This window comes from Alligator sinensis, unplaced genomic scaffold, assembly GCF_000455745.1.
Source record: "Alligator sinensis unplaced genomic scaffold, ASM45574v1 scaffold227_1, whole genome shotgun sequence".
Classification (NCBI taxonomy): domain Eukaryota; kingdom Metazoa; phylum Chordata; order Crocodylia; family Alligatoridae; genus Alligator; species Alligator sinensis.
In genome coordinates, this window is record NW_005841966.1 from 3,287,106 (window position 1) to 3,298,032 (window position 10,927).

The window sequence follows — 10,927 nt, forward strand, 5'->3', positions numbered from 1 at the left end:
GGAAAGGGGCTTGGGGGGGGCACAGATGGAGAATGGCAGGGTGGGGGGGTGTCTCTGCCTGCTCCCAGGAGCATGGCCAGCAGGGTGAGGGCAGCAATGCTCCTCTGCGGGCCACACGCATGCTGCTTGGCCAGACGGGAGAGGCTCACATGTGGTGGCTGCCACTGCGACTCCCCCAGCCAGTGCCCTGTGTTGCTGCTGCAGCTGTGCCCCACGCTGCTTTCTGGCTGGTTGAATGTGCAGTTCTGTGGACTGCTGACAGGCCTCGCGCCTGGCCATTTGCATGCCACCAGTCAGCAGCTTGTGGAGCCACATGTGTGACCAGCTGTAGGAAGGTGGCGCAGCGGTGGCGGCCCCCTCATGTGAGCCCCCCTCATCTAGGTGGTGCACATGTGGCCTGTAGAGGGGTGCTGCTGACCTTGGCCCCGCTGGTCCTGCTTCTGAAAGTGGGTATAGAGAGTGAGCTGAGGTGGTGGGTGGGGAGGTGCTGCAATGTGCCGTATGGGGCTGGTGACGCCTGGTGTGCTCCTCTCCCCGCCTCTTCCCCTTCCCCGGGTAAGAAGCAAAGTAGGGGAATGCACTGGGGGAGACGCCGCTGCAGCACCCTGGGGTGCGCTTCGTCCCTGCCCACCTGCTTGCCTGCATGTACCCCCTACGGCCTTTCTAAGTACCCCTAGGAGTATGTATACCCCCAGTTGACAGCCCCTGCAATAGCATATTGAGGCCAATAGCTTATTGGGGTGTATTAATAAGAATGTCACGTGCAAATCAAAGGAAGTGGATTTTTTTTGCTTCATTTGGCACTGAGGCCACATCTGGAGTACTGTGTCCAGTTTAGATCCCCTTATTTCAAGAACGTTTTGGACAAATTGAAAAGAGTCTAGTGGAAAGCAACAAAAATTATTAGGGGCTTGGGAAGCATGACTTGCAAAGAAGAGCTCAAAGAGCTAGGATTATTTAGTCTGGGGAAGAGAAGACTGAGGGGAGATTTGATAAGTCTTCAAATACCTAAAGGGTGGTCATGCAGAGGGTGGAAGTGGACTACTCTGTGGTGGCAGGGAACACAGGACAAGGAGCAACAGTTTGTTTGTTTTTTTTAAAATTGCAGTGGGGGAACTTAGGTTAATTTAGGAAGAACTTTCTCGTTGTGGGGGTGGTTAAGCATTGGAACTGGCTACCCAGAGAAGTTGTGAAATCTCCATCCTTTGAATGTTTTTAAGAGCAGGTTAGATGCACACTTGACTGGGATGGTTTAGTTGGGGACAATCCTATGTTCAGCCAGGGGATTGAATTAGATGAAATCTAAAGGTCCCTTCTAATCCTCTTGTTCTATCATTCTATTTCATAATCTGCCTATGCGTTAAGGGAACCTATACTTAAGCTATTTTTGGCCCTTAGAGGGGCTTCCATGTGATGAGGGCATGCATGTCTTAGTGCTTGTTGAAACTGATTGCAGTAGATATTGTAGAACAAGCTGTTCTTGAAAGTGCGTTTGGCTATTGTATTTTAGATGGTAGCAGTGATTTTTATTTTGACTGTTACCCTGTTCTATGTGAGAGAGCATTGGGTCGGATAGACTTTTCTAAATTTGTAGATGGCAGGAATGATCACACTTGGAATCTTGGGTTTTGAGGCTCTAGAGAGGGTTCTGCTCAAGTAGGCACAGACTCTTCTGTGTGCTCCTTCCAAAGCTTTATTTTGACTTTTTTGCTTTCCTTGGATTTCTTACCTTGCTTCTAATCTTTGGAATTCTCATCTCGGTTTAAATCTTAATTTCACCTCTGGGGACTGCCAGTCCTTTTGTCCACATTATTTTAGTTCCCTGCTTTTATTTCTGTGCATGGAATCTTGTCAAATCTCTCGCAGCCCTTCTTAGCTAGTCAGTCTCCAACACTTGCTCTCATACGATTTTACACTTTCTCTTAGTTTCTTCATCTTCCCTTCTCTGACAGTTTATGATCCTTTCCTTTTCTGTCTTTAGTCCCTTCTCAGTTTCTTGCCTCTGTTTTCACTTGCTGCCTGCTGCATATATCTAGCTCTTTCTTCTTTCTTGTTTGAATCAAGCAGCTATCTTCCCTGTACTACCTAGAGCAGAGGTGGATGGATTCAGGCTCCCTAGTCTTTTTTTATAGTGACCTGCCCTGGATTTGGCACAGTCCCTAATAGCAATGCAATTGCAGGAAAAAGTAATGCATAGTCCTAAGACAGGAATGCACTCAGTACAACATTTTGGGGGGGAAATTTAGCTTCTCAAAAGCACCTAGAAGCTAGAAGCATATATATAGAAACTGAAACATTTCAGTCTTCATAACTTGGCCAAAGCTGGGCAATATTTTTGAGGATAGTAGAAGCCACATCCTGATAGACAGGTTAGTTGCTATCAAATTTCTAGCCCATGGTTCAATATATAGAGGTACAAGAGTCTTTCAAAGAAAATAGTCAGTATTTTTTTAGCCAGAGCAAAATGTTATTTTTCCTAGTCTTTTTCATAGCTTTAAAAACAATTCAGAACAAATGAGTCAAACATCTTGCATGAAAAACTTCAGCTCATATAGTTTAAGCTGCTGAAAACAGGGCTTATAAATTGGAAGCATTGGGTAACCTCCAGTAGGGTGCTACAGTCCATCTATAGTAAATGTTAAAATGACAATACATGTATGGTCACTGGGAGTTTCTCTTTGGTTCACTAAAACTCCTCTTACTTAAAAGATACTTTTTAAATCTTGATATTTAACTGTAGCTTTCTACTTGTGCTAATGTAAGTAATGAAAAAAATCTTATCCGTGAACCTTAGGGATTGGATTGGAAGTACTTTTGTGACTTCCTTTCCTTTAGAGTGAGGAAAGTAGTGGGTTTGAATGCTTACTTTGAATGTCACTTAGCTTTTAAAAGTGTATTACAAAACTGACTTACATTGGTACAAGAACATCTTGTACTGTCAACAGTTGTTTGCGTTTCTGGAAAATAAGAATACAAGACAGTTTTGTGCTACTTGTGGTTTTTGGTTTTGAAGGATTTATTCTGTAAACGGGGTGCTTGATCATTGGAGTATGGCTATGTCAACAGAGGCTAGACAAAGGGTATGGAAGCTGGTGAGAATAAAGTTGAACAATATTGAGTTTACAACCATCTTTCCAATGAGCTGTATTTGAGGAGGAAGTTGAGAACAATTAACACTTTAACAAAAAGCTGGCACTTATACTTTTAAACAACCAATGGAACCAACTGATGGAAAATTGGAGTGAGCCAAGATTTTCTTGAGTCAAAGACTGTCAACATGATACTTTTTTTTTTTTTTACTTTAATATTTTTGACTTGCTGATTACTTTGAAGTCTGCATTAGCTATTCTGAGAGATGAAATTTTTTTTTCATAAAGCTTCAGAGTTGCTTACAAGTTACTGAAACACAAGCAGAAGAAATAATTGTACTCTAACCTTTCCTCTTTAAAACTCTAGGCCTCAATGCCTTGTGATGACAGGTGCTCCAAACTCACGCCCAGCTTTGCTTCATCTTGTTCATGCTTTCACAAAAAATGTGGGTCTGATGGTCTGTGGTCATGTACACATGGTCAGTATTACTATTTCTTTTTTTCTGCTTTTTAGGAAGTTTACTTGGCTTCTATTACTGTTTGATAATGTCCACATAATAACATTTCCTTTTTTTGAAAGCTGAGCTTTAATGACAAGATCCACTGAAGGTTAATGTGTTCCTCAAAATAAGTAAACAAGTGTTCTGTACATTTTGTGCAAGTCTTGAAATTCTGTTATGGCAGGTAGTTTCAGAAGTTATAATGTTTACATTGCTCAGTCTGGTATACAAGTTACACTGTGTAGGTGTCTAGGTTTTTTAATTATATAGATGGTGATCCAGATGAAATTGAAAACGTTAAAAATGACCTTTCCTGTTGTAGTTGTTATCAAGGTTCTTGGATGGAAGCTGCAGTTGTGTATAAGGGAAGGGGCAGAAGCTTTTTTTTTTTTTAATTTTTCTTTAATCCACCTTGAAAGCAGTCATCAACTTTACCAATTTCAGAATAGCTTGTTGGGAAACGAGCAGTGCCACAAACCCAATGCTTAGTCTGTCTGTAGCCTCATGGCTATTTGCTCCCCAGATCTTCTTGCCACTCTAAGGTAGCTACTAGCTTTTATCCTTATACAAAGACTGAGGCTATGCCATCTGCTGTTGAGGGATCTCTAGCTTGGGAATGTTTACCTGGTGAAGTCCAGGAGGCACTAATAAACCTGTATTAATGCCTTCTGAATTTTCTTTGTGGTGACAGCTGTATATTTGGAAATGACAAAAGTGTCCTTTTTTAATCTGAAATGTATTGGGTTAGAATTACAATTGCATTTATGAAACTATACATTTTCCATTCTTCTGAAAAGAAACTGCACTCATTTTAAAGTTCATTTCAGACTTAGTACATAGCTTCTTTTATTAAAGGGTCCTCGCAGGCAAGCTGTAAAGGAATTATCTACTGACTTGGGCAAATATCAGCGATGGCTTATTAAAAACAAGATGAAGGCCTTCTATGCACCAGTACATGCAGAAGATTTGAGGGATGGAGGACAGTATTTAATGCAGGTATGTTTTTTTGCAATTATCTATTTTTATATCCTAGATTTTATACTTTCAAGCATTCATGTTAATGTAACTAATTATTTTATGTAATATATTAATTAAGCTACACTTTGTGTTTCCTGAACTGTTTTGCTATAAAGAAAACTTTTTAAGTTACTGTACTTACTCAGATTCCCCACTCACCTTCCTCTTCCTTTCCTCCTCCCGTGGTATTAACCATCCAAAATTAGTGTGCATGTTTTAAGCAAAGAAGCTGATTTCTGTGCTGGATTGGAGGAATGGGGTATGGCTGCTAGGAGCCGTCTTAATGCTGCCCTCCAGCTGCACACAGGAGGAACACAGTCTGCTGCTCAGTCCCTCACTGCAGTTCAAGCTTTAACTGTCACAGCTGCTGACAGTTTAAGGGTTAGGCTTGTGCTGCAGAGTTTGAAAGGAGACAGTCAGTGATGCTGAAGAATAGCCTCTCTTCCCCAGGTTCCTGTGGTCAACATTTGGTGAGGACTCTGGGAAAATCTTTTTTTCTTCATTTCCCCTGTGCAAAAGTAGGTGCGTCTTATTTGTGGGCATGTGGTATGTGAGAAAGTAATACTTAAATGTTTGATTGGCTTTGTTCTTAGGCAGCTGGTCTGGGTCGAATGAGACCGAACACTCTTGTTATGGGATTTAAGAAAAATTGGAGACAGGCTGACATGAGAGATGTGGAAACTTATATCAACTTATTGCAGTGAGTACAACAGAGGTTCTCAATCTTTTTAGACTTGAGGCATCCCTCCATAACTTTTCAGAATTTAGTGGCACATCATTTAAAGACTGATTTGATTTCTTACAGTGCTTACCTTATGCCGCACAGCACTCATAAAGGATCTCACAGGGTGGTGGGGTGGGCAACAGCAGGCAGGAAACCCCCCCTGAAAGCATACTGGGGGTGGTACACCATGCTTGTCGTTGGCAGGGGCTGCTAGACTGTGCAGGCTGAGGGCAGTTACTATGCTCTGCTTTTTCTGCTGTGGGTGTGGTTTTTTTTCCTGGGGGTGGGGGGAGGAGGTGGGGGCAGCCATAGCCCCTCTATAGGGGTGTCAGCTTGGAAGGGATATTGTTGGAGGTGGTAGGGATTTCCCTTGAGTGAGGCAGGAGGATTTTGAATTGATCTGGATATAAATGGCAGTTTGGAAGCATGGTTGTGATTCTCTGGAGTGTTTGCATTTATGGGTGTTAGGCAGAGAAGGAACAGGGGTTTGCTAATTTTTTTTGGGGGTGGGTTTCAATTTTTTGAGTGGTGTTTGGGGACTCTACTTTTGTTTCCTATTTGTGGGTTGTTTGTCTCTTTACTATAAGTTACTCTGAGTCTTCTGAATGGGGGTGGCAATGTCAGTCTACATTTAATAATAGCTTTCAGTACAGAGATCTCATCCATTAATATATTCAGTTTGGTACTTCCCTTGTTACTACATTGCTGTTTAATATGGGCAAGTATCTAGGTAATCAACTATTACTTTAATAAGCCTAAAATAATCCATTTTGTGCAGTTTAAAAGAATTGTTACCAACCTTGTAATTTTTTTTGTATGCCTCTATTTGAAGAGTGTGAGACAACTTTAATTAAAGCATTGAGAACAATGAAGAAAAGTCCCCAGAGATTTGTAGTTCCAAATGGTTTGCCATACAGATTAAATTCAGTTTACAAAATATACACCCAAGACTAAAATTTTGTATACCTTTTGCAGTGTATATGTGCAGAGGTATAACAAGCAGGGGGAATGCGGTTTTGGGGATGTAAGGTGGGGTGATAGGCAAGATAAATCTTACCTATGCTGGGAACTCCAAAAATGTACTTATGGCTCTAGACTTGTAGCTTTTGAAGTGAAAAATCATGAGGGAAGTTACAAAGATTAAAGTTAAAATAAGTATTTTAAAATAATCCAGTATACTAAAGGTTATGAAATAAAGAACAGCTTATTTAATTTATCTGTTGTTTTGGCTGGAATTTCTGGTTTCTGGAAGAATTCTTGTTGGCTGACAGGATCTTGTAGCTCTTCAATTTAAAATATGGTCTGCTGAGACTTCTCTAACTATATGGAATATATTTAGGGACGAAAGAATTTATTTTAGAAGTATATGATAGAAATGCTTTTACTTTATAGAATTTTCATTTGTGAAATTTGACTCCTGGATTGCAAGTGACTTGTAATGGACAATTTAATGCATCTGGCTGGCATCTTCAGGCTTTGTCTGACTGCTGGTAATATTTTCAGCCAGTCTTTTTCTTTTTCTGTGGTAATGTTTATATCTTAATTTATGACATGTTTAGATACATTTTCACCTTTTTTAACTTCTCTGCTTATGCTCATATTTATGAGTTAGGATTCTAAAGATGATGTATGAAATCCTGTTTCCACGATCTTGGGTCTTTGCAAACCCCATGGGACCAGTTTCACTGTTTAACTCATGGTCCACTAGCAACTCTAACACATTTACAAGTAACACATTTGAGATTCTTGTTTCTCTGGAACTGAACCTAGGAACTACAGATACAGTATGTTTGCTGTAGCCCATAGAGGATAGCCAGTGAATAAGCCACGTAATTTGAACGCTAAGTTTCATTAGAAACCCCAAAATATAAAACCATAAGACTCCTATACAAGTACAGCAAGGCTGCTCCGATGTGTTGTAATTGCAGCATGTTGGTGAAGAGTCGATTAATAGAGTCGATTTAATGGAGTTCACTGGAGTGTGGTAATTAACTGCATTCCAGCAGACTCTAGCATCATGTTTCAGCATCCCGACGCTAAAAAATGGCATTGGGGGGCACTTTAACTGAAGCTTACTTGAGCTTTAGTTAAAGCTCCTCTGCCACCATTTTTCAGCATGGGGATGCTGATACACGTGACGCTCTGGGCAATTTAATTAGAGCATCTCTTGGAGCCACTTTTAAAGCATTTCCCCCCCTCTGCTGGCTTGCTCACTTGCTGCTGGAACATGTATAAATGCCCAAAGCAAATTGGAAAGCAAGTGAGAAACTAGATGCAATGAATAAGGCTTTTCCATTCTTTACTTTTCCCACCCTGGACTGGGGAAGTTTTGGGTTGTATGAAGCAATTTCCATACATGAAGCTTGTTTAAAAATCTCTTAAAGCTTCTATTTTTTTGGGAAACTTTTAGGAATAAAAATGTTGGTTTTTTTTTGTTTTGTTTTGTTTTTTTTATAGTGATGCCTTTGACATTCAGTATGGTGTAGTTGTCATTCGCCTAAAAGAAGGGTTGGATATTTCTCACCTTCAGGCACAAGGTAAGCTTTATTTTGTGTAGGATAAAAGACAATAGCCGAGTTCTTGCATCGTTTTTGTATCCATCAGTTCAATTAATAAATAAAAGCCTATTTTGTAATTTTTTTTTTTAGAGTTGGAGTATGTATGACTACTATTATTGAAGATTAGTTTTAAATTCATCCACGTTTTATTTTAACTTGAGAAACATTTTCTATCTCAGTTTATAACCAGCTATAAAGTTCCTCAAGATTTAATATTTTACACATACAAGTTCATACTATATACTCTACCAAATATTACAGATTTGAAAAACACTGACAGTGTAGAAGAACTAAACTTCATCTGACAAACACATTACCAAAGACTTTTGAATTCCTGCCTGTCCATTTTGCAGACACCAGTAGTTTTAAATATTGTAAGTAGTACATCAGTTTGGAAATATATTTCCTTTATAGCTTGTCCAACACACAAAATAATTGAAATTCAAATGAAGCAGTTCATAGGCTTTGTATTCAACCACAAAACTGCTACATTTAAAAGAATATTATCAAAGTTGCAAGGTGAAGCATTTTAATTACATAACCTCCAGTAATTTAGACCCTTGAGACGTTACTTTTATTGTGTGATGAACATGTTAATTTCATTATAAATAGCAAGCATTACACATTCAGCCAATGTATTGTGCCATAAAGTGGCAAACTGGTTACAAAGATGTTCCACAAAAAATATGGAACATCTTTGTGGCTGTTTTGTATGGCACCATAAATTGAATGTGTAGCATAGCCCTTAATCTGAATGACTGTCAAACCTGTAAGTAGTGGAAAACAGGGTCTCATAATTGGGAGTGTCAAATGTGACTAGTACATGGTGCTATGAACTGTTTCAGTAAACTGCATGGCCTGGAGTAAGATGCTTTTACCATGTGCCTCAAACTTAAGGAAGTTTTGTCAGTAGTGGCTCGCTAATTCAGTGGTTTTCTCTGACTTTTTACACTTGGCAGCCCTCCATAACTTTTGTGAATTGAGCAGCACCCCATTTCATAAACTATTTATTACAGTGCTTACCTTGAAGAGTAGCGGGGAAGGAGGAGGAACAGTTGGCAGGGAAGAGTCTGCACTGCAGTGAGGGGGTGGGGGGAGCAGCTGAAAGGGAAGAGCCAGCACTTATCCCCTCACTGGGGGCCTGTGTTTATCTCGTATACCTCTTCTCTCCTGCTGGCACCTTTCACAGACTGTCAGGACTCCATGGTGCTGTGGCACCCTGTTTGAAAATCACTGGTCCAACTGGTAGACAGAGAACTTTCTTTCTGTTCAGGTTTTTTAGCATGACTTTCTTTTATTAGTAGACTACAGCTCTTCTTATCTTCTACTTCTGTCAAAAAAGCTTGTACCAAAGTTTCTAAAAGTAGATCTTTTTTCAGTAGTATAGAAAGACAGCTTTCAAGAACATTACAGAAATATAATTGTGTTGGCTTAATGTTTTAGGAAGAATGCTTAGCTTGGGACAGAAAATCGTTAAGGGATCTTTGGGATCTATTGATACTAAAGGTTCCAGGTTTTGACCTTGTTCTTATTCTAATATGTTTGCATAATGGCCCTCCATGGAACTATATATTGTTTAATCAATAATTATTCAAGTACCATTTATATACTTTTTTGGTTAGAAATGATACTTTTTGTCTTGTATTTAGCTATATGCTATAACTCTTCTTTTTTCACAGAAGAGTTACTATCCTCTCAAGAAAAATCTCCAAGTTCTAAAGATGTCATAGTAAATGTAGACTACAGCAAAAAGACTGAGACAGATACTTCTAAGGCTTTTTTTCCACCATCCAGTGAAAAAACTGTTCTACAAAAAGGTAATTTTCTAGTTAATGATGGTGATGAAACACTTTGTACAGAACTAAATTACTACTTTTTCTTGTGTGTCGCCAGTCATTGACAAATTGGATATTTTGATCTCAAAATAGAATGTTTAATTACATGCATGATAGCGAACGTTTTAAAACACTCTTGATGCCTTGCATTTGTATAACAAAGAATTTTTTTCCGAAAGTTTGTTCTTTGCGGGTGGGAGGGAAGCTATCAGCTAGTTGGATATGTGGAGGATTAGCATGTACTTTTTAAAATAGTAACTGTTGTTGCAGGACATGGTAGGTCTCATTCATGTTTTGGTCATCTTTTTTATGGAGTGCAGCTTCATTTTATGCTTATTTCCTAAATGTATACACAAGTTACATCTTCATTAATGCAACATTTTTGTATTTTTAAACATCTTCCAGAGGAGGAAGAGGATGGCAAGACTCCAACACAACCACTATTGAAAAAAGGCAGGCATTTTCCATCCTTTTGTTTTAAATCATTTTTTCCATATTGTTACTTTCACTTTTCCTTTCTTACTTTTTAGATTAGATGTATAGCTTTATCCAATGAATGTTTTAATTTTGTTTTTGTTGAATTTGGGTTAGAAAAGTGTTTTGAAGTAAGACCTTAAATAGTGACAAGAAACGGTGGTGGTACTCTTGACTTCTCTCATTAAAAAAGAAAACAACAACAAAAACAAACAAACAAAAAACCCCAAACCAAACAAAACCTCTTTCTGAGTCTTGCGAATGTTACTATTTATAACGGATTACACACTATATATATATATATATGTGTGTGTGTGTGTATGTATATATGTGTATATGTCAAATTTTAAAATTGTGTATGCTTGTAATTTCCTGAACTTTCCTTCCATTAAATGAGGTGGAACTGTATCAAGCTTTTCCAGGGCTCCTTAATGGGGTTTGCATGGCAGGCTGGGCAACTATTTGGTTTGGGGTGAGAGGAAGGTGTGGACTGTTTCCCAGTTATACAGTATTTGAAATGTCCCTTTAAGCTAAGAAGACCATGTCATCCTCCATGATCAATGGAATAGATAACATTTAAACTTAAGTTTTCACCATTGGTATCTGAGTCAATACTTCATCATGAAGTTCTAAATTCATCTCATCTCTTGAAGCTGTAATTCCAGACTCTTAGTGAAGGTAGCAATGCTTCCCTGAATCAGCAAACTTGTATGTTTGTTTTCTTTTCTCT

The 10,927-nt window shown here is 39.0% G+C and overlaps 1 protein-coding gene across 1 annotated transcript in view; it reads left to right on the forward strand.

Annotated features, from left to right (window-relative positions):
• Positions 1–10,927, forward strand: part of SLC12A2 (solute carrier family 12 member 2) — a gene marked incomplete at its 5' end in the record, with an annotated part of 100,429 nt that overhangs the window by 77,130 nt on the left and 12,372 nt on the right. Inside the window, 6 exons of the mRNA XM_025200394.1 lie at positions 3,457–3,568; positions 4,445–4,585; positions 5,200–5,306; positions 7,788–7,867; positions 9,568–9,705; positions 10,129–10,176. Coding sequence (XP_025056179.1) covers positions 3,457–3,568; positions 4,445–4,585; positions 5,200–5,306; positions 7,788–7,867; positions 9,568–9,705; positions 10,129–10,176 — 626 coding nt within the window. The remainder of the gene's footprint in view (positions 1–3,456; positions 3,569–4,444; positions 4,586–5,199; positions 5,307–7,787; positions 7,868–9,567; positions 9,706–10,128; positions 10,177–10,927) is intronic.